This window comes from Gouania willdenowi, chromosome 15 (assembly GCF_900634775.1).
Source record: "Gouania willdenowi chromosome 15, fGouWil2.1, whole genome shotgun sequence".
Classification (NCBI taxonomy): Eukaryota; Metazoa; Chordata; class Actinopteri; order Blenniiformes; family Gobiesocidae; genus Gouania; species Gouania willdenowi.
Window position 1 is genome coordinate 20,486,870 of NC_041058.1, and position 22,607 is coordinate 20,509,476.

Here is a 22,607-nt window from a genome sequence, read left to right on the forward strand (position 1 = left end):
TTTGATTGATGATATGATGGCATAAAAAACAATATTGGACAGTATTTGAATGTTTGTATCTCCATTATTCCTGGAACTTCTACTTCTTGCTTATTGGTCCTACTGTGATAGATAATATATGAATAAAGAAATTGTTCAATCAAAAGACTTGACCCTCAAGCTGGCCAGCTTTGATGAGGGTGTGTAGTGTTAAAAAGGCCAAACACCCCCTTATTCAAATCAACACTACTGGTGATGATGTGCCCCAAAATTGACATCCTACGTCCCAATTCTTCAGTCTACTCTGACTAATCTTCATCTAGTTCATTTGTAGTCCTTAGAACATTCATCTGCATCAGAAATATCTCTAGGAATGTAAATAAACACATCAAGAGAATCCATTTATTAAGAAGTTTATTAAACAAGCATAATTAACACAAATGAATGAAACTTCTCCATGTAGGTATTAACTTTATTAACGTTTTGATCGACAGCTACTATTTATTGTTCAGGTAAATATGAAGACAAGCTCAGGTAAGAAAGTAAACATTGTATTTTTAAAGTTAATCTATGAGGAAAATTATTCTCAGTGAGATTGAAGCTTAGAAAGCAAATGACTCCAGGTGTGAGGACTTTCCACGCCGCTGTTGTTCTAGCATTTCTCCTCCAGCACTTTGTTAAACTTTTCCCATGGTTTGCTCCAGATAGTGAATGTGCACTGGTAGGACTGAAAGAAAAATAATAATACAGACATTAATTAATATTTAAGTACATTTTTATTAATTAAACACATTGAAATATAGTGCTAATAGTATATGTCTATTAAGGTAGCCCTTGCAGTGGACAGACACCTTCCATTAAGTCTAATGTTTACGTGCAGATGTAGTGAATAATAAGACTAGCTCTAAGGGCCTGTACTACAAAGCCTGATAATTGCATCCAGGATTTATCTCTGTTAGCGGGCTTCACCTATCCAAACATTTTCCGTCAGAGAGACCCTGGACAACGAACCTCGATATCAAATCACTTAGTTAAAGCAGAACTAAGTAACTTGCACTTGGCGCTCCCCCTAAAGGTCCCTTTTGGTGTTGTCACTGTCTTAAAAACTCTGCAGCATTAGTTTGTACTGGGCTGCCGTAAAGCAGTACGTCTTGCCACCGGGTCAGAGGCAGGGAAGTTGCGCAAGTGCTGTTTTCTGGCAAGAGACAGCAGGGGGAGGTGAAAGACCCCCCAATCACCCCATAAACACTTGTATTACCCTCACAGGGACTACGAGAAGAATTTATTAAGGTGAAATAGTTATTAAGTTATGCTTTAAGCAGGTTGATTTCAGACAGCCTACATGCACACTCTTGTGACAGGGGTGGAGACTGCAGTGTCAGACCATCACAAACTGTGTAGAGAAACTAACATTATAATTGAGGAATAATTCTTTAAAAATATGAAGAAATAAAATCCATAATTCAGACCAAGAACAACACTGTTGCTGTAGAAAAAAAAGTAGCAAGGAATGAAATATTTGTATTTTATATTATCTTATAGGACTGAGGCTCTCTGCATCACCACAGAATACATGAACAAATGAAATAACTAATTTATCGGTCTGAAAGCGTCCAAAACACACAGGCTTTATCAGCTGACTAATGTAGGTCAGTCCATCAGATATAAATCTATATGTTTCCGACAAGATGTCATCAAGTAAATGAAAGGATTGCATCAATGCCTAAACAATCTCTCTCTGATGACAGCGTCACATCAGATCCACGTAGCGACGTGTCCACAGAATGTTCCGCCTTTTATTGGGGAGGTCGTTTTCTAAGAGAACGGATTGGTCAGGAGGCGGGGCTTTAGTACTCGCTCAGAACATATCCACTTCTTGACCTGGTCCTGAACAGGTTAGGTGTTCAGCCTAAGTTACCATGGTGATTTAGCCCGGTAAGAAGTTAGCCAGTGTCGTAGTACAGCACATACTGATTAAATCCCGGAAGTTAACCCAATAAGAGGAAATCCATATTCGTACTACATTCTCTAAGTAATTAAAAACCGTGACAAATATCTATTTTAACATTAAAGCATTACCGTGGCACTGTCTTGGTTTTGGTTGGTGGAACATGTTTCGTTGAAATCGGACTTTCTGCAGGCAGTTCTTGTCAAATTTGCTGTGATGCGGTACTTCATACCTGAAACAACCTATAAAGAGAGATAAGACATACAAATTACCATTTCTATTTTTATTTTTATTTTTTTAATAATAATAAGTATGCACTGCAAGCAACAAAGAAAACTGGCTACCAAGCTATTCTCTGAAGATTTAAGCAACTTCAACATTTGGTAATCAGCTGACAGATTAGCAAGTTCTCAATTTAGTGCTATAAGGTACGGTGAAACTGAAAATGTACTAACATCTTTTATTAACATTTCTCAGTCCGAAACAAATGGATCATTTTAAATTAACGTCTATCATCAGATTAAATGCATTTAACAAAGGGAGGTGTAATAATGTATTTTGGCACCTCAGGTTTGGAACCAAATCGTGTCAGAAACATAAGTATAGGCGACAATTGCTGCCTCCAGTATGTTCCTCTTTTGTCTTGTTGCTAAATATAGCTTTTTTTCTTCTTGTTTAGCTGAGTTAGTACTTAGTCATCATAGAGCAGGGGTCACCGTGGGCCCTCATGTATCATGTGAGGGGCCCTCAGGAACTTTTAGTCACCAATGAGTTCCATCTAAAATCTGATTTACTTTCAAACTGACAAAGATAAATACAGGTGACAGATGTAAATAGTACTAATATTAGAGTTAACTACTGCTAATAACGTTATTGTAATAAATTAACCATCTTTAAATGTTATTTTCACAGACACATTGGGACAAATGTTTTTAAGTGTTACAGAGATTTGGTGTATGGTCAGTGATATGTTATATACAATATGATATACTTGTATTTTCAAAATCGCAAGTTGGATTTGAGTAAGATATGACAATTAATTGTTCAATTTGACATGTTTCACAATTAGTTAGGATGTTTTTAGTGGTTAGTATAACAAACATCTATGAAACGTAATGGAAATGAAATAATTGCATAGTATCGTGGTTACACATTTTGGTATCGTGACAACTCTAATGCATACATATTGCCTATGTGCTGTATGTTACTGAACTGAAAATCATGAGGAAAATAAAATCGCGATACATCAATTTATTTTATCACACCCCTACTATACTATCCAGCAGCTCACAGCTATAGAAAGGTTGTTGACCCCTGTCATAGAAGCTGGAGCCAGACGAGGATGATCCTGTTAACAATGGATTAGGACGTCTAGATGGAATGTTTAAGCTTGTTTACAGTGATGGCGTCATCAAAATGGAAACATTAACAATAAATTCACTCTAATTGGTGTGGACATTCCATCCATATTTGTTTAACCAGAATTATTACCATTATTTTACGACTGCTGTACAGTATATGATACAGTAACAATTTAAACTGACCTGTTGCTCGATTTTGACCACTTCTAGGACGTCATGGCGGTACATGTCGTTAGACAAATTGTTGCGGCTGTCAACAGCGAATTTCAGTGCATCTCTGGCATTGCTGTCGTTGACGTGTACGTCCCTCCATCCTCCGGTCATCATCCCACCTAAACTAACGGCCAACACGGCAGCAAACACCGCCAGGAAAAGTGTCTTCGCCATGGTGATTATTAACGAGAGTCAGCGCTACTGAAACAGAACAAAAGCAGGATAAACAACTGCGCCGGTTCCTCCCTGTTATATAAGTGTGACGTAAGTGTTATTTTGGAGTGGCACATCTTTACAGCCAATCAGCGCGCTCTTGAAATGTGGTCCCGCCTTCGATGGGAGGATTGTATTATTTAATGGTTCGTCACGTAGCACAACGTTGAACAAGTATCACAGAAGAAGCAGAGAAGGTATGTGGAAATGTTTTGGCTGGAGTTTACATTCTGCTTCCCACATCTTTTCAACTGCTGAGTTTTAACGTCAATGATTGCCTTTATTGCAGATTTCCAAAGTCTAGAAAGACATTCACCTGCAGCAGGCCTAAGTTCACCTTTGAGAGCAAACAATGCAAAGGTTGCAGGATTTAAAGTGAGACTAGTTCTGCTACCATAAACATGTTCTTCACTTCAGATTCAGGTCTTTCTCAAGTAGTAAAAGTTGAAATGTTTTTTTTTTTTTTTTTTTTGTATTTTCTACAGGGAAACTTTCTTTGGATTGGAAGTTGTCCAGCAGCAGCTTCTTATCAGCTCTGCTGTGGCAATAGGAGGAATACTGGCCTACTGGGTGTTTAGAAGCAAAGAAGCCAAAACTATTCCTATTGGACATGGATGGTGGGGGAAAGGAAAGAAGCCACTCTCAGAGGATGATCAGATCCACACATTTACTATCACAACCTCAGACGAAGAAATCAAGGTGATTTGAAGCGAAGATTTCACTTTTGAAGATACAAAGCAGCCTTAGGAATAATCGCTTTAAAACGCACTTAAAGCTGCAGTATGTATAACTGTGAGACACTCCACGCCCTAATCCCCCCACCCCCCCTCCTGCATTAAACCTACCGGTCTAATTGTAAACGCTTGCGCAAACTAGTGTTGTCACGATACTGAAATTTTGAACTCGATTTCGATACTGGAAGAAGGAAAAAAAATACCAATTTCGATACCATACTGATAAAAGATAAAATAAGTTTTTGTGGTAGAACATCAACAAATAACAATAGATTTTTAACAGTGCAAAAATAATAAATAATTGTAAAAAAAATGTTTTGTGCACACTTTACAATTTCACACTTGAAAAATATTTTTAAATATAAAAGTATCAAAAGTAGAGAACCTTTTAAAGTGCAAACCAGAAATTTTTAACTTATCACAATGTAAAGCTCTTAATAAACGTTTCTTAAAATATGAAAATATCATATTGTTGACCACAACTCAAAACTTCAACCAAAATTACAAAAATTAAAATGCACTTAGGGACATATTAAAAGTGCAAAAACGTTATTGTAAACCTAGAACATTTTTTGATAACCTTGTCAGTCATGTCATCAGACTTTTGCATTCAGACATCAATTTAAGTTAAATGTAAATTTGAACAGTTTTAAATTTGAAACTACACAGATAAAAAAGGGCAACACTATTAAACATGCAGATGTTCAACACTGCATTTTCACATGTGGCCATTTAAGTCTTTTTGGCCTGAATTTGCTTTGCAATGGGCTGATTCTTTGCAGTAAAGATTGGCATTTGATCCATACAAACGTATTCTGCAACAAGCCTGTTTAATTTCTTTGCTGATCAAATAAAGCAGGTAATGTAGGCTTGTAGATGGTTGGTCTTCAGCCTCAGCCTGGCACTGGAAAAACAAAAACAAAACAACATTTAGATCCAAATCGTATTATCTATCATATTAAAGTCAAATTTCTGAATACACCAACAACTTTATTCATATTGTATCCAGGTTTTACACACAAACATATCACAAGAAATAATGTTATCAGCTGATAAGTAGTTCAACGCTTTAAAAATACTGTGCTAAAAAGTCCGCTATGGGGAAGGCGTTCATCTAACACTAGCTGTTAGCTTTAGGTCAGCGGAGATTGTCTTACTAAATAAGCACTATATTGTTGGTGCAACAGGACGTGTATTCATTAGCCTACTGTTAGTATTTTTTACGCACCTGCTTCATTTTGTAGAAGAGTCCACCGCACATACTAAGCCAGAGTGGCCTCCGTGGGTCTGTCCCTCCTTGTGCCTTTATTCTGTTGCTTCTCCATCCCAGTCTTTCTTTTTTCTTTTGATTTGCCGTTTAACCACTGTGCCAAAAGCTGCGGTAGACTTCTGCTGGAACATCTGACGTTGGACTTTCACTACTCTCAGACCATGAACGCTCATTGAATTTTGAGGAGCAGCTCGAGCAGCCAATAGTATCGCCCAAAACCGCTTATGGAACACTCTGTTAGTAGATTGGCTGAGTCACGCTCCTGGATTTCTAAAGCTCATTTACAGAGCCAGGAGAAGGAGAAGAGATTGACCGTCAACAAACCTTTCTATTTAACAGGACCTGCATGCTCGCCTGGACCTAACCCGCTACACTGATCCTTTGGAGGACAGCCACTTCAATTTTGGCTTCAATTCTACTTACCTCAAGAGAGTGGTATCTCATTGGAGAAATGTGTATGACTGGAAAAAACAAGTGGCAGCTCTCAACCAGTATCCACACTTCAAAACTAAGATAGAAGGTACAGAATGCCATGTGTTTTCTGATAATATAGTTTTTGCCGTTTCTGCTTCTCACCGATGTCTGCTTTACCGCGCAGGTCTGGATGTCCATTTCATTCGTGTGTGCCCACCTTCCAGGGAAAACCAGAAGGTTGTTCCTCTTATGCTTGTTCACGGCTGGCCTGGCTCTTTCTATGAGTTCTACAAGATTATACCACTTCTTACACAAAACCATGATGGGGTTGCCTTTGAGGTCATCTGCCCATCCATTCCTGGCTACGGTTACTCCGAGGCCCCTCAGAAAAAAGGTAAATTAATCAGTGAAATACATTAACGTAGCGCATTGGGTTTGAACTAACTCATCAAAAAGTAACGCATTACTGTAACGTTAGTTTTTGCTTTAACTAATACTGTAAGACATTATTCTTGAACAAACTGTTATCCTCATTTTTTGATCTATTAATGTGTTATTTTTAGCAAACTGGCAATAGTTCTGTCTTATTACTGTTTCACAAACACAGACACATTGCATTATATCATGTCCAAACGGCTGACAAGATGTAAAACATGTAAAGTACTAACAATGATGGGATGTCTCTGAAGGTTGTCAGCCATCCAGGTCGTGGTGATTCTAGTATCTTTATCTTAGTGGTTTTGATGCTTTGCTTATAGAAGTTTCACTTCCTATTCTAGACTTTTTCAGTTCTGAAGCTGACTGGGATTCTGACCATGTGGACTTGATTAGTTTTGATTAATCTATTGTGTTGCTCATCAGAGTATTAAAAATCATAGTATTTGTTGACTTGGTGATACCAATGTATAATGGGAATGCAAATGGACAAACTGTCAAGTTGACCAACAGTGTGTAATAACCACCATACAGTAACATTAGTGAAATGAAAGCTATAAGGACTTAGTTACAGTTACCACAGGTGTGCCCCAGGGTTCCGTCCTCAGGCCCCTGCTCTTCATTACTTCCCCTCCTAAGTCATATATTCAGGAAACGTCTAGTCTAGTTTGACATCCAGCTCTACTTTTCAACCAAACCCATACTTAACTCATACTTCACATGGAAAACTCCTCCATCTCCCCCCTGGTAAAGAGTCTTGATGTCATCCTTGAATGCACCCTCTCTTGATTGGCTTACTTCCACGACCAAAACATTCACCACCTCCGCCCCCTTCTTCCCCTTTATACCACTGTGATCTTTGTCTGCAGTCTCGCTAACTCCCGCTTTTAAGTTATTGTATGTATTTAATATTTTGTTGGGTATCTTTGAGTGCCATGAATGGTGCTGCTTGATAAAATTTATTGGTATTAGCAGTAGTAGTAATTAGTTGATTTGAAGGTTTATTTATTTTTTAGAGTAATGAAAATGTTACTTTTCACATTAGGACATCTAAAGGGAAGTAACTATTAACGGTACCAACACTGGTTCTGAAGCCTTAGAAACCTTTTGCTTTGTCTCTCCAGGTTTTGACAGTGTGGCTGCTGCTAGAATTTTCCTGACACTGATGGAGCGTTTGGGATTCTCCCAGTTCTACCTGCACGGAGGAGACTGGGGTTCAGCCATTACCACCAACATGGCACAGATGAAGCCTGAGTAAGTGCAAAAGAAGAAAATATCCAAAGAATGCTCACTGCAGAGACAGTTTCACAAACCCATTGTTATCTCAAACACTGTGGCATTGTTAAACAGCAAATCACAGATTTTGTGCAGTCTGCACAAAAAAGACAGATGTCAACTTTTTGGAAAATGTATGAATTATGCTGAAGCTCAAAAACCTGCTTAAATATACTCTTATATGATGAAACTATTTCTGTTTTTTTCCAGCTGTGTGAAAGGGCTCCATCTCACCATGTTCTTTCCAAGAAGGAATTTCAAAATGTCTCTGTCTCTCGTGATCGGCCGTTATCTGCCCTTCTTGGTTGGCTTCACTCGAGAAGACGTTCGCCGGATTTACCCATATTTTCAGAAAAACGTGTGGCAAATGCTTGAAGAAACGGGCTACATGCACATTCAGGCTACTAAACCAGACACTGCAGGTAAGATCATATCAAATGTTTGGAGTATTAACCCAAGAGTACTGGTATGTTTTAGATACTTCCCAAACTGAAAATATCCTTAGTTATGCCAGCATTTTGTAGAAAACAAACAAACCCATTTCTCTCATTTTTTTTTTACAGGCTGTGCAGTGAATAACTCTCCTGTAGGTCTGGCAGCCTACATTTTGGAAAAATTCTCTTCCTGGACTGATATGAAATACAGAGATCTGAGTGATGGTGGACTGGAGAGGTACAAATAGTAATTACTATGAGCAGTTGTTCATATCATAAATTATTCTCCCAGCCAGGAATGCATGCATGCTTAAGTAGATTACTTTTTCATTTGTCTTGTAATATAATAAGCTGAAGTCTAAATATGGTAGTTTGTGCTGTTGCTTTCAGTTCCCACTTTTCACTTGACAAGGGAGTGGTTTTACTCACAGATAAGGAGTGGAAAAAATGGACTTTGTTGCCGGATAAGTTAGTGTTTACAATATACAAGCTTTTTCTTTCTTTCTTTTTTTTTTTTTAAATACAGAATGTTCACCTTGGATGACTTGCTGACAAATGTCATGATCTACTGGACCACAAGCTCCATGACTTCTTCAATGCGATTCTACAAAGAAAACTTTGGCAATTTAATCAACAGATTGGATTTCAAGTATGTACTTTAGCACATATTCACCTCTTGTACATGTGGTCAATATATTACAAACTTTATTCAATGCTTTTAATATTTATTTTGTCATTTTCCAGGACAGGGGTTTTCGTGCCCACTGGTTTGGCCGCCTTTCCCAATGAACTGATGCATAACCCGAAAGTATGGGCACAGACAAAGTATCGAAACATTTACTCCTACACATTTATGCCACGGGGAGGCCACTTCCCTGCTTTTGAAGAGCCTCAGCTACTGGCTGACGACATTGTTCAGTTTGTTAAAAAAGTTGGGAAAATCTGAGTACCCTGATGTACAATGTCAACAACACATTCTACCTGTTCAATGATCACTACTATGTTTTTTTGTGAGTTTGTTTGACACAGGTTTTTCGTGTAAACATGTCAATGGCACTGATGTATCCACACAAATACAAACAATATGTTGTACTTTAAATCTTTCAAGTTTTGTTCAGTAAACATATATATTGCACTATGGATGTTTGTGTCTTATTTTTAATGTTAAAATCTAATGAAAGCAAAAATACAAACAGTATTAAAATGGTCTCATAATTCATTAAAAATATTTACATATGTTCCCTTTTGATGATCATAAAAAGAGTTGCTGGAGGTTTTAACTGGGCTTGAGTTCAGTTGCTGAAGCCTTTGATGTGTATGGGAGCCTGAAACCATACATAGTCCTGCCACTCTGACCCCTCGACTGTCGCTCCACCACTAATGCAAGGATCAGAGGACAAAGCAATAGTCTGCTTTTTTACCCGAGTGGGCACTTTAAATAGTAGTTTGGGGCGGAACCAGCTGACTCCACGTCCCTGTGAGCCAGTGCCAAGACTGTGGTGGGCATTAAACGAACAGCCTTAGTGTCAGATAAAACGTCGACCACAAAGAGTGCGGAACAGTTGCCGTAAGCACGACGACACTCGCAGACACTGATCTCCACCCGACAGAAGCAGATCCTCCATGTTGATCTCATACAACTCTTTGGGTAGAATGAGAGATCCGCCCAGTGATAGCAGCACACGAGGCACCTTGCTCAGGGAAAACAGCACCTCAAGCTGTTGCTAACCCTCCTCCGCTTCTTGGACGTCATGAAGGTACGTGTCGTTGAACTCACTGTTGCGGCTGTTGACAGCGAACCTCAGTTCATTTCTGGCACTGCTGTCTGGGGGCGGACTGGGTGAGGGGGAAGTGGCCCAGGAGTCATTGACAGACCGGCCCACTTTTAGGTGATTAGAATGTGGTAGGCTGTCCTTTGTTGACATTGAAATGCTGTGAACATTCCTACGAGGGCTGGACGAATTGGACCAAAACTCATAGCTCAATATATTTTCTCAAAATGGTGATATATGATATACATCTTGATGATTTTATTTCAAATGAAGTTAGACCAGAAAGACAATTCGTGGTTACATTTTCTGATGAAAAATGCCACAGACACATTTATAAAAAACAGCTTGCACTCATTAATCCCATCTAACGGGGCTTTACATGCTGTTTTGAGAAATAAAAGCAGTGACTCCTAAAACAAGTATTTTTTATACAAAATACGATATACATATCTTTATTGTAGTTTTCAATATCGCCAAAATAGAAAACTCGATACATCTTGAATCTTGTTTTTAAGTTAGACATTTACATGTTATTACATATTTTCTTATAATTTCTCATGCTCACTCATGTGGTTCTCTGATATTCACTAATGACTTGTTAGACACATTTATGACAGACTTTACATTCTTTAACACTTTTTGAAAGCAAGTGTATATTTGTGGCGCTTGTGATTGGTGGATTTTTCATGCTGACTTCCGTGTTTTTTTTCCCCCGCGAGACGTTAAAAATCTTAGTTACTAATCTGACAGAACGTGTAACTGTGTCCCATCCTGTTGCTCTTTAGGAAGGGAAACTCTCTGTCCCATTTTACAAGGTATTAACACCAGTTCTTTTATTTTTTTCGTCGAAACGTCCACTTTCATCCATCTCTCTTCTTGAGTTGTTTCCTGGTTTGTTCCTCCTGCTGTCACGCGAGAACTGCTACTCAGGCTATTTCAGGCGGCACTTCTCGCGAGGCTAGTGACGGTGTTCAGTTTAGTAAGGCAGAGGAATGTTTTTATTTATCTTTTAATTATTATTACATTAAAATATACGGGATATTTACGGGAAAATACTAATACGGCACGATGGTGGGAAAGAGGGGTAAAAGACGGGAGTTTCACGGCCAAAACGGGATACTTCACAGGTATGAATATTCCCTCTTTCTCATGGCCCGACCCACAGGTGTCCCCGTACGCCAGTCCGCCCCTGCTGCTGTCGTTGACGTCTACGTCACTCCATCCTCCGGCCATCATTCCACCTAAACTAACGGCCAACACGGCCCTAAACACCGCCAGGATAAGTGTCTTCAACACGGTGATTATTAACGAGAGTCAGCGCTACTGAAGCAGAACAACTGCGCCGGTTCCTCCCTGTTATATAAGAGTGACGTAAGTGTTATTTTGGAGTGGCACATCTTTACAGCCAATCAGCGCGCTCTTGAAATGTGGTCCCGCCTTCGATGGGAGGATTGTATTATTTAATGGTTCGTCACGTAGCACAACATTGAACAAATATCACAGAAGAAGCAGAGAAGGTATGTGGAAATGTTTTGGCTGGAGTTTACATTCTGCTTCCCACATCTTTTCAACTGCTGAGTTTTAACGTCAATGATTGCCTTTATTGCAGATTTACAAAGTCTAGAAAGACATTCACCTGCAGCAGGCCTAAGTTCACCTTTGAGAGCAAACAATGCAAAGGTTGCAGGATTTAAAGTGAGACTAGTTCTGCTACCATAAACATGTTCTTCACTTCAGCTTCAGGTCTTTCTCAAGTAGTAAAAGTTGAAATGTTTTCTTTTTACAGGGAAACTTTCTTTGGATTGGAAGTTGTCCAGCAGCAGCTTGTTATCAGCTCTGCTGTGGCAATAGGAGGAATACTGGCCTACTGGGTGTTTAGAAGCAAAGAAGCCAAAACTATTCCTATTGGACATGGATGGTGGGGGAAAGGAAAGAAGCCACTCTCAGAGGATGATCAGATCCACACATTTACTATCACAACCTCAGATGAAGAAATCAAGGTGATTTGAAGCGAAGATTTCACTTTTGAAGAAACAAAGCAGCCTTAGGAATAAATAAAGCTGCAGTATGTAGAATTGTGAGACACTCCATTCTCCCCCCTTCCCTCCTCAATTAAACTTACCGGTCTTCTTGTGACGCTTGCGTGCTGCAAACTTAAAGTCCTTACAAATGTATGGACTTTATCTTGTGTTATTGGGGAGTTTTTTTGATGTTTTAGAGACATGAAAGCACATATCACTTGCTGTTGTGAAGACAGTAAGAGGCCCACAGCCACTCCTCACACACAAGCAGCTTAGCCCAGCTGGTCAAAGCAGACATGCAGACACTCCACATCCACACCACAAATTAATGGTCCGTTCTTTCCACCTTGGATAATGTTTCTCTTAGTTTTTCAAAGTTTTTATCCCGTCTGTTATCACTCGCTCTCTGACTCGGTATGCGGGGCAGACTGCTCACGGACTGAAAGCAGATCGCGGGCAGTCCACCGCACATATTAAGCCAGAGGGATCTCCGTGTGTTTGTCCCTCCTGAACACGTTTGTGCCCTTATTCTGTTGCTTCTCCACCCCAGTCTTTCTTTTTGTGCTTGCTTTGCTGTTTAACCACTGTGCCAAAAGCCGCGATGGAGATTTCTGTTGGAATATCTGACGGTGGACTTTCACTACTCTCCGACCGTGAACGCGCATTGATTTTTGAGGAGCAGCCAATAGTATCGCCCAAAACCGCTCATGGAGCACTCTGTTAGTAGAAAGATCCCTGATTGGCTGAGTCCAGTGTCACGCTCCTGGATTTCTAAAGCTCATTTACTTCACTGTCCATTCAGAACAATTTGAGCTACAATATGCTCAGTGATGATTATGGATTTTTGACCAAATGACGCCAAAAAATACAGCTTTAAGTCAACAAACCTTTCTATTTAACAGGACCTGCATGCTCGCCTGGACCTAACCCGCTACACTGATCCTTTGGAGGACAGCCACTTCAATTTTGGCTTCAATTCCACCTATCTCAAGAGAGTGGTATCCCATTGGAGAAACGAGTATGACTGGAAAAAACAAGTGGCAGCTCTCAACCAGTATTCACACTTCAAAACTAAGATAGAAGGTACAGAATGTCATGTGTTTTCTGATAATATAGTTTTTGCCGTTTCTGCTTCTCACCAATGTCTGCTTAGGGCGACCGTGGCTCAGGTGGTAGAGGGTCGTCTTCTGATTGAGAGGTTGGGGGTTCGATCCCAGTACTTGACTATGTGTCGAAGTGTCCTTGGGCAAGACACTGAACCCTAAGTTGCTCCCAGTGGTTGACTAGCGCCTTGCATGGCAGCCCTGTCCCATTGGTGTGTGAATGTGAGAGTGATTGGGTGAATGAGCTGATATGTAATGCGCGTTGGGACTGCTTCAGTGTGGGGATAAAGCGGTATATAAATCAAGTCCATTTACCATTTTTATCACGCAGGTCTGGATGTCCATTTCATTCGTGTGTGCCCACCTTCCAGGGAAAACCAGAAGGTTGTTCCTCTTATGCTTGTTCACGGCTGGCCTTCTTCTTTCTATGAGTTCTACAAGATTATACCACTTCTTACACAAAACCATGATGGGGTTGCCTTTGAGGTCATCTGCCCATCCATTCCTGGCTACGGTTACTCCGAGGCCCCTCAGAAAAAAGGTAAATTAATCAGCGAAATACATTAACGTAGCGCATTGGGTTTGAACTAACTCATCAAAAAGTAACGTATTACTGTAACGTTACTTTTTGCTTTAACTAATACTGTAAGACATTATTCTTGAACAAACTCTGTTTTCCTCATTTTTTGATCTATTAATGTGTTATTTTTAGCAAACTGGCAATAGTTCTGTCTTATTACTGTTTCACAAACACAGACACATTGCATTATATCATGTCCAAACGGCTGACAAGATGTAAAACATGTAAAGTACTAACAATGATGGGATGTCTCTGAAGGTTGTCAGCCATCCAGGTCATGTTGATTCTGGTATCTTTATCTTAGTGGTTTTGATGCTTTGCTCATAGAAGTTTCACCTCCTATTCTAGACTTTTTCAGTTCTGAAGCTGACTGGGATTCTGAGCGTGTGGACTTGATTAGTTTTGATTAATCTATTGTGTTGCTCTTCAGAGTATTAAAAATCATAGTATTGGTTGACTTGGTGATACCAGAGGGTGTCCGCTGGGTCTTAAAAAGTATTAAAAGTTGATAACTCAATTGTGGGAAAATTAAGGCCCTTGAAAAGTAATAAAAAGTCTTAATTACGATTTTATGAGGTATTAAATTTTATTGGTATTCAAGCTTTTATTCGGTTGCGTACTCGGAGCTGGATTGCCTCGGGACCGTGCGCGTACGGGTGCAACGTTACGTGACAGGGAATGTTCTGGTGCTAAAACAGACGAGAAGAAAACAAAAATTGGAGGAAGACTGCTGTTGGCCACAGGCAGCAGCAGCTGTCGATAGCATCTTTCTGTGGTCCACCAGCAACACGACCACCTGGTAACGTGACAGGTGAGCTAGCCAACACAGCTACGACCGCGACCTCTGCTTCATTGTCTGCTGACATGAGGGTGGCTATGGGCAGCACGCCAATGCTGTGTGCCGGTTGTCTGGTGTCTCAACATAGCGGTGAATCACCATTCATTGAACTCAAATGAAGGCATTTCTGATATTTTTAAGTTGATGTTTCCGTTCTGGATTCGGACATTGCTGATGTTCACCTGTGGCAAGGGCAAAACTGGATACGTCATGGGATTTAGGTTAGCACCGTACTTTTAGCAGGAACCACCAGCAACGCAGGACAAAGGCTCCGTTAGCAGGGAAAGACGGAAGACCTCTAGCCCCTAGGACACGGGACATGCTGAAGGAGCTAATGATAAACGAGCTAATGCTAAAAGAGCTAAGTACACACGAGTAGCACTGCTGCTTCACCTCTTTCAAGTTTTATTCCTTCTTAGCTTACATAATTTCTGTTAAATTGCAAACTACTTCTGTGAAAGATGTGTTGCTAACAACAGCTTAAAGTGGCGACGAGGTCTTAATTTTTTTTGAAAGGTTTTTAAAAAAAGTCTTAAAAAGGTATTGAAATTAACCTCAGGATTCCTGCGTATACCCTGTACCAATGTGTGATGGAAATGCAAATTGACATAAACTGTCAAGTTGACCAACAATAATATACACCATACAGTAACATTAGTGAAATGAAAGCTATAAGGACTTAGTTACAGTTACCACAGGTGTGCCCCAGGGTTTCGTCCTCAGGCCCCTGCTCTTCATTACTTTTTTTGAGTAATGAAAATGTTACTTTTCAAATTAAGGCATTACTTTTTTGTATTTTAATTCCTCAGTTAAGTATTTTTTTAAAGGAAAGTAACTAGTAATGGTAACAACCCTTATCTTAGAAACCTTTTGCTTTGTCTCTCCAGGTTTTGACAGTGTGGCTGCTGCTAGAATTTTCCTGACACTGATGGAGCGTTTGGGATTCTCCCAGTTCTACCTGCACGGAGGAGACTGGGGTTCAGCCATTACCACCAACATGGCACAGATGAAGCCTGAGTAAGTGCAAAAGAAGAAAATGTCCAAAGAATGCTCACTGCAGAGACAGTTTCACAAACCCATTGTTATCTCAAACACTGTGGCATTGTTAAACAGCAAATCACAGATTTTGTGCAGTCTGCACAAAAAAGACAGATAAATTATGCTAAAGCACGACAAGAACCTGCTTAGATATTTTCAGAGATTATGAACCTATTTCTGTTTTTTTCCAGCTGTGTGAAAGGGCTCCATCTCACCATGTTCTTTATAAGAAGCAATTTCAAAATGTCTCTGTCTCTCGTCATCGGCCGTTATCTGCCCTTCTTGGTTGGCTTCACTCGAGAAGACGTTCGCCGGATTTACCCGTATTTTCAGAAAAACGTGTGGCAAATGCTTGAAGAAACGGGCTACATGCACATTCAGGCTACTAAACCAGACACTGCAGGTAAGATTGGAGTATTAACCCAAGAGTACTGGTATGTTTTAGATACTTCCCAAACTGAAAATATCCTAGTTATGCCAGCATTTTGTAGAAAACAAACGAACCCATTTCTCTCATTTTTTTTTTTACAGGCTGTGCAGTGAATAACTCTCCTGTAGGTCTGGCAGCCTACATTTTGGAAAAATTCTCTTCTTGTACTGATATGAAATACAGAGATCTGAGTGATGGTGGACTGGAGAGGTACAAATAGTAATTACTATGAGCAGTTGTTCATATCATAAATTATTCTCCCAGCCAGGAATGCATGCATGCTTAAGTAGATTACTTTTTCATTTGTCTTGTAATATAATAAGCTGAAGTCTAAATATGGTAGTTTGTGCTGTTGCTTTCAGTTCCCACTCTTCACTTGACAAGGGAGTGGTTTTACTCACAGATAAGGAGTGGAAAAAATGGACTTTGTTGCCCGATAAGTTAGTGTTTACAATATACAAGCTTTTTCTTTCTTTCTTTTTTTTTTTAAATACAGAATGTTCACCTTGGATGACTTGCTGACAAATGTCATGATCTACTGGACCACAAGCTCCATGACTTCTTCAATGCGATTCTACAAAGAAAACTTTGGCAATTTAATCAACAGATTGGATTTCAAGTATGTACTTTAGCACATATTCACTTCTTGTACATGTGGTCAATATTTATTCAATGCATTTAATATTTATTTTGTCATTTTCCAGGACAGGGGTTTTCGTGCCCACTGGTTTGGCCGCCTTTCCCAATGAACTGATGCATAACCCGAAAGTATGGGCACAGACAAAGTATCGAAACATTTACACCTACACATTTATGCCACGGGGAGGCCACTTCGCTGCTTTTGAAGAGCCTCAACTACTGGCTGACGACATTGTTCAGTTTGTTAAAAAAGTTGGGAAAATCTGAGAACCTTACGGAAGCCCTAAAGGGCCATGCTTTCATACATTTTTTTTCCCATGATCACAACTTAATTTTCTCGAGATAACGAGACTTTGTTTTCCCGTGATAACGGGCTAATTATCTGGAGATAACGAAACAATAGTGTAGTATAATAAATCATTGCAGGAAACATCGAGTGTAACAATGCCAGAGGAGCAGGAGCATATAAATCACTGCATCAGGACTTCAGTAAAGTTAGAAAGACCCAAATAATGTCTCATTTTTACTGTTATGAGATAGATAATGAGCTACAACCTGCAACGTGCTGATCTTCAATACAATTATTGATAATTTCAGCAGGGAATATCCCATTGTTTCCTATGAGCAGCTGACGTTGAGACGTTGCGCAGGGACCGTCAACAAAGTGCAACAACCGACACAATAAATATGAATGTCTGTGATCATGCATAGCAACGTGACCACATTTACTGTGGACGTTGATGGTCTTCATTTAATTATACTACAATTCTTATTTAGCTAAAATACCTTTTTGTATATTTTTGATTCTATGTATATTATGATTTTTTTTTTATCTAAGTTTTTTTTTTTCAAAAACACATTTAAAAAATGAGAAGAAAAACACTTACATGATTTTTATTTAAATATTACAAAATGTCTGCTGAAGCTATTGAAAGAAATACCTCAAAATTGAGTAAAAATCAACTCATAAACTATAATAAATCACCGGTGTTTTAAAAAAAATATTTATTTCCTGTAGTATATATAAGAACACCCAATGAAGATTATCTGTTGTTTTCAGGTTATAATATACATATATACAAAAGGGTATTTTAGCTAAATAAGAGTTGTAATGTGACCAAATGAAGACCATCAACGTTCGCAGTAAATGTGGTCACGTTGCTATGCATGATCGCAGACATATTGATTATTCACATTTAATGTGTCGGTGGTTGCACTTTGATGGTCCCTGCGCAACATCTCAACGTCAGCTGCTCATAGGAAACAATGGGATATTCCCTGCTGAAATTATCAATAATTGTATTGAAGATCAGCTCGTTGCAGGTTGTAGCTCATTGGCTCATCTCATAACAATAAAAATGAGACATTTGGATCTTTCTAACTTTACTGAAGTCCTGATGCAGTAATCTATATGCTCCTCTGACATTGTTACTCAATGATGTTTCCTGCAATGATTTTTTATACTACACTATTATCCCGTTATCTCAAAAAAATTAAGCCATGATCACAGGAAAACAGAGGGAAAAAAATGTATGAAAGCATGGCTCTTTAGAACCCTGATGTACAATGTCAACAACACATTCTACCTGCTCAATGATCACTACTATGTTTTTTTGTTCGTTTGTTTGACACAGGTTTTTATTGTAAACATGTCAATGGCACTGATGTATCCACACAAATACAAACAATATGTTGTACTTTAAATCTTTCAAGTTTTGTTCAGTAAACATATATATTGCACTATGGATGTTTGTGTCTTATTTTTAATGTTAAAATCTAATGAAAGCAAAAATACAAACAGTATTAAAATGGTCTCATAATTCATTAAAAATATTTACATATGTTCCCTTTTGATGATCATAAAAAGAGTTGCTGGAGGTTTTAACTGGGCTTGAGTTCAGTTGCTGAAGCCTTTGATGTGTATGGGAGCCTGAAACCATACATAGTCCTGCCACTCTGACCCCTCGACTGTCGCTCCACCACTAATGCAAGGATCAGAGGACAAAGCAATAGTCTGCTTTTTTACCCGAGTGGGCACTTTAAATAGTAGTTTGGGGCGGAACCAGCTGACTCCACAGTCCCTGTGAGCCAGTGCCAAGACTGTGGTGGGCATTAAACGAACAGCCTTAGTGTCAGATAAAATGTCGGCCACAAAGAGAGTGCGGAACAGTTGCCGTAAGCACGACGACACTCGCAGACACTGATCTCCACCCGACAGAAGCAGATCCTCCATGTTGATCTCATACAACTCTTTGGGTAGAATGAGAGATCCGCCCAGTGATAGCAGCACACGAGGCACCTTGCTCAGGGAAAACAGCACCTCAAGCTGTTGCAGAACTTCCTCCAGCTCCTGAAGAGTCTGCTGACTCTTTCGCCAGTTCCTGTCTACAGAAGGCACTGGCCTCCGTCTCACCGAGTCTTTATCCTGAAAGAGAAAGTACTTATTCAGTATCAGCGTGCAATGCCTTTAAATATAAACTCCACAATCGTTTCTTTTTTTTTTACCTGAGTTGAAGCTTGCTTCTTCTGAGAATAGACCAGCTGGTCATACGTCATTGGTAGCTGCTGTCTTTGATAGAGAATGCACTTGAGGATCTCACTGACAAAACGGCAGCAGCCTTCCTGAGTTACGACCCCAGGAAAGACAACTTTTACACAGCCTTCCTCCTGTGCTTTTCTCCAGACCTCAGCATCTCTCTCCTCCATGACATGTTTACTGCCAGTCGCAATGAAGTCCTGACAATTGTCTGGACCAGAAGAATGCTCCTCCAGCAACGTATCTGCAAAACAACATTACTGACATTAGAATAATCATTGACCCGAGCTTGCCCATTCTTAGCTTATTAAACACAAATTAAATTAGGCCAGACAAAAGCTCTGTTGATCCATTGTTGTCATAAAACTGCATTTAATCAGTAATGATGCAGGCTTGTTACCTTTCTGTTTGACTTGTATCAATTCTAATCTAAATATAACAGGCACTGTGAACTAGCAAACACATAACAAATACATCAATATTGTTTTGGGGATTATTTGAATACATTTGACTTTACCGTCAACCATGTTTAAGCCCAGCTCTCTAACACACATTTACCCATAAATACAGCTTATGTCACTAGGGGTGTCCCGATCCGATATTGATATTGATCCGATATCAGCCAGAAAACGAATATTGGATTTTAATAATAATAATAATAATATATCAAATTTGTATAACGCTTTTTTGGACACTCAAAGACGCTTTACATGGGGAATAAGACAAAACAAGACAACACAAAAGGGGTTTAAGGAAAAGCCAATTTGAACAGATGGGTTCTGAGTAATGATATGACGTTTGGTAATAAGTCCAATTTTCTAATGGGCAATGACAGTGAGGCCGGGTTTGCAGGTGAGGAGGAGGAGCTTGTATTTTATCGGACTGCATCCAAAATCTCCGATATAAGCGCTCCGATAAGTTTTTGTTGTTTTTGTCTCCGCCCTCAGTTGTTCCCACCATATACTGACAGTAAAAAATGACTGAAGTGAACTTGAATTGTTGACTAATGTTCTCTGTTTGAGTAACATCACTTGATCAAGTATTTTCTAACATTCCACATGACAAAAAAGGTCATAAAAGTATGTATGATTCCTGTGATGTTGTATCGGTATCGGCCTAACATTCAAGGCTGCAATATCTGCATCGTATCGGATGTGAAAAAGTTGTCTCGGGACATCCCTATACATTACACTATGACATTGCTGCAAGTGTTCAGATTAATAACAATAAAACGAATTCAACCTAAATCAATAACTGGGTGATCCCAGAACCCATAAAAATGTCGAAAGGAAAACAAAAATGCAGGTGAAATCAGAAAGGACAGCTTTGATATAATCATTGAACTTTAATACTATAATAATCCAACTATCAGCTAAGGAGGTAGTATTCTCACCAGTGTTTGTTTATGTGATGGTTTTTTAGCAGGATTATGACAACAGTACTTGTGGAATTTTGACAACATTTGAACAAAAAAAAGAACAACTTGCACCATGGAAGATTCCATTAAACTATGGAGGTGATCTGAATAAATATACAATACAATTGATGTATAATAATAAGATTCGGCTATTTTTGACATTACAATAGTAATATTAAAAGGTTACATGCCCTATTTCCTTAAAGTGAGCATTTTAGCAAAATAGCTTAAATCAGTGGTTCCCAACCTTTCTTGTCTTGTGTATCCCTTGAGCCTTTTTGTCATACCATGAGTACCCCTCACTCATACCTGCTCATGATTCTCCATAAGTAGAACATAACACAACTGAATATTATTTAATGCAAGTCATTTTATTTCATCTTCATGAATTGAACCACTAATATTCAGGCTCTATCTTTTTTTTTTTAAAACTCAAATCAAACAGAAAATTATGTTGCTCTCAAGGCAAAAAAAAAAAGAAAAGAAAAAAGATAAATACAAGAAATATTAAAGTAAACGTTTGTATTATTAATACCGTATTATTAACACTAATTAATTATGATTACATTGTTATCAAAGAAAAATAATAAAGTTGAAAATAGAAAAAAATAATCAGAAATAAGTAATATAAATAAATAAATACAAAACAAATAATTAACCTCCCTGTGTTATATATAACTTCTATGACATTTATCACAAAAAGAGCTTCTTTGAATATGTCCCCTTTAAACAGGCATTTAAACTTTAAAAACAAGTCATAGCGCACACAAACCATTTTATTGACGGACTTATGAAGTGACTAAGAATATTTTTATTATCTTGGAAATAAATTATTCATTTTTCCACGTACCCGCTGCAATGTGCCCACGTACCCCCAGGGGTACGCGCACCCCTGGTTGGGAAACCCTGGTTTAAAGCCATAGTCAGCCATCCCATTAGGAACACTTCACAGTTTATCCCAGTTTTTGCTGTATTGTATATTAATAAAGGGACATTTTTAGGTACTACAGTAGTTTGGTGATCACAAAAATTGATATTCCACAAGAGTTACAGTTGATGAGATGTTCCTTCCTGTTTCTCAAATCATTACAATGGATTTCTGTTAAGCTCACTCGTATCTTCAGATCGCCTTTTACTTCATTATTTATTTATTATATCCAACCCAGACACAGGAACCAAATCGATCACCTAATAAACTCTTCATATGAAAGACAGGAACCTAGTGTTACTGTTTAATAGGATTTGTTACCCACCCTGGCAGATGATCTGAGCGTTTTCCTTGTCTTTAACCACTTGGTCCTCCTGGTTCTGCGTAGTGTCCTTTAACGTCACGGTCGTGTCCGTGTTTACTCGTGCTCTTCCGGCCCGTTCGTCCATCTCCTCGGTGGTTTCCACCGGCAGTCGCTGTGAATCTGAGTCGCCGGCTACACTTTGCAATCCTAGAGCTTTATGTGCTTCATTCTGCTGCTCTGATGTGGTCAGACCTCCTTCCGAGGAAAACGATAGTCTCATTCTCAGGCCCGTACGATCATTATTTCCAGCGAACATGTTGAATGTTCCCCAGAATCTGACTCACAAACTTTACGATCCACCGCCAGAGTTTGAATGTGCCGCACTGCATCATGGGAAAGAGAAATGATGCGTTAACGTACCGTTGAGAAATTTGGACACGCAACATTTCGTTATTGTTATTGTTCAAATTACATATTTGCCCTATATTTACAATTTACCTTCGCTTTGAATTAAAAGCAATGAAAAAATAACAATTTTATAGGCAGAAAAAACACCGTCAGGTCAACGTTATTCATTAGGTAGTAAATGGAAAAAATAGCTTATTTATGCATTTATTTGTTTATTTTCCGAGGTTGTTTAAAGGTGACATTTATTTGGCACTAACAAGACTGTGTTTGTGGCAAAATTAGCTACTTTTCGTAGTATAGTGATTTCTGTGGAGTAA

At 39.0% G+C, this 22,607-nt stretch overlaps 4 protein-coding genes across 4 annotated transcripts; 2 read left to right on the forward strand and 2 right to left on the reverse strand.

The window, feature by feature from the left end:
• Nucleotides 1-433: 433 nt before the first annotated feature.
• On the reverse strand, nucleotides 434-3,768 carry cst3 (cystatin C (amyloid angiopathy and cerebral hemorrhage)). The gene is made up of 3 exons (XM_028468004.1): nucleotides 3,472-3,768; nucleotides 2,059-2,169; nucleotides 434-706 (listed from the first exon to the last, which is right to left on the reverse strand). The coding sequence occupies exons 1-3, from the start codon at nucleotides 3,673-3,675 to the stop codon at nucleotides 632-634; spliced, it is 390 nt and encodes a 129-aa protein (XP_028323805.1). The 5' UTR covers nucleotides 3,676-3,768; the 3' UTR covers nucleotides 434-631.
• On the forward strand, nucleotides 3,619-17,025 carry LOC114476464 (epoxide hydrolase 1-like). Its single transcript, XM_028468000.1, has 11 exons — nucleotides 3,619-3,911; nucleotides 4,004-4,089; nucleotides 4,200-4,413; nucleotides 6,058-6,238; nucleotides 6,317-6,526; nucleotides 7,692-7,821; nucleotides 8,053-8,264; nucleotides 8,406-8,514; nucleotides 8,803-8,925; nucleotides 9,021-9,216; nucleotides 16,959-17,025. Exons 2-11 carry the CDS (start codon nucleotides 4,067-4,069, stop codon nucleotides 16,962-16,964), a joined length of 1,404 nt encoding a protein of 467 aa, XP_028323801.1. The 5' UTR covers nucleotides 3,619-3,911; nucleotides 4,004-4,066; the 3' UTR covers nucleotides 16,965-17,025.
• On the forward strand, nucleotides 11,108-16,996 carry LOC114476463 (epoxide hydrolase 1-like). The gene is made up of 10 exons (XM_028467999.1): nucleotides 11,108-11,565; nucleotides 11,658-11,743; nucleotides 11,835-12,048; nucleotides 12,972-13,152; nucleotides 13,504-13,713; nucleotides 15,478-15,607; nucleotides 15,820-16,031; nucleotides 16,160-16,268; nucleotides 16,555-16,677; nucleotides 16,763-16,996. The coding sequence occupies exons 2-10, from the start codon at nucleotides 11,721-11,723 to the stop codon at nucleotides 16,962-16,964; spliced, it is 1,404 nt and encodes a 467-aa protein (XP_028323800.1). The 5' UTR covers nucleotides 11,108-11,565; nucleotides 11,658-11,720; the 3' UTR covers nucleotides 16,965-16,996.
• Nucleotides 17,026-18,318: 1,293 nt separating the features above from the next.
• On the reverse strand, nucleotides 18,319-22,237 carry mad2l1bp (MAD2L1 binding protein). Its single transcript, XM_028468001.1, has 3 exons — nucleotides 21,904-22,237; nucleotides 19,203-19,477; nucleotides 18,319-19,122 (listed from the first exon to the last, which is right to left on the reverse strand). Exons 1-3 carry the CDS (start codon nucleotides 22,196-22,198, stop codon nucleotides 18,595-18,597), a joined length of 1,098 nt encoding a protein of 365 aa, XP_028323802.1. The 5' UTR covers nucleotides 22,199-22,237; the 3' UTR covers nucleotides 18,319-18,594.
• Between the last annotated feature and the right edge of the window lie 370 nt (nucleotides 22,238-22,607).

Excerpts from the sequence above, each read along its gene's own strand:
- LOC114476464 (XM_028468000.1), top strand. The coding sequence starts at position 4,067 with ATGCAAAGGTTGCAGGATTTAAA. Across the intron at positions 6,239-6,316 it reads CTTCAAAACTAAGATAGAAG|GTCTGGATGTCCATTTCATT; the intron begins GTACAGAATGCC and ends TTTACCGCGCAG. Across the intron at positions 8,515-8,802 it reads AGTGATGGTGGACTGGAGAG|AATGTTCACCTTGGATGACT; the intron begins GTACAAATAGTA and ends TTTTAAATACAG.
- cst3 (XM_028468004.1), bottom strand. The coding sequence starts at position 3,675 with ATGGCGAAGACACTTTTCCTGGCGGTGTTTGCTGCCGTGTTGGCCGTT. Across the intron at positions 2,170-3,471 it reads TGGTCAAAATCGAGCAACAG|GTTGTTTCAGGTATGAAGTA; the intron begins GTCAGTTTAAAT and ends CTCTCTTTATAG. Across the intron at positions 707-2,058 it reads AAAACCAAGACAGTGCCACG|TCCTACCAGTGCACATTCAC; the intron begins GTAATGCTTTAA and ends TTTTTCTTTCAG.
- mad2l1bp (XM_028468001.1), bottom strand. The coding sequence starts at position 22,198 with ATGTTCGCTGGAAATAATGATCGTACGGGCCTGAGAATGAGACTATCG. Across the intron at positions 19,478-21,903 it reads CGCTCAGATCATCTGCCAGG|ATACGTTGCTGGAGGAGCAT; the intron begins GTGGGTAACAAA and ends GTTGTTTTGCAG. Across the intron at positions 19,123-19,202 it reads AGAAGCAAGCTTCAACTCAG|GATAAAGACTCGGTGAGACG; the intron begins GTAAAAAAAAAA and ends TTTCTCTTTCAG.
- LOC114476463 (XM_028467999.1), top strand. The coding sequence starts at position 11,721 with ATGCAAAGGTTGCAGGATTTAAA. Across the intron at positions 16,269-16,554 it reads AGTGATGGTGGACTGGAGAG|AATGTTCACCTTGGATGACT; the intron begins GTACAAATAGTA and ends TTTTAAATACAG. Across the intron at positions 16,678-16,762 it reads ATCAACAGATTGGATTTCAA|GACAGGGGTTTTCGTGCCCA; the intron begins GTATGTACTTTA and ends GTCATTTTCCAG.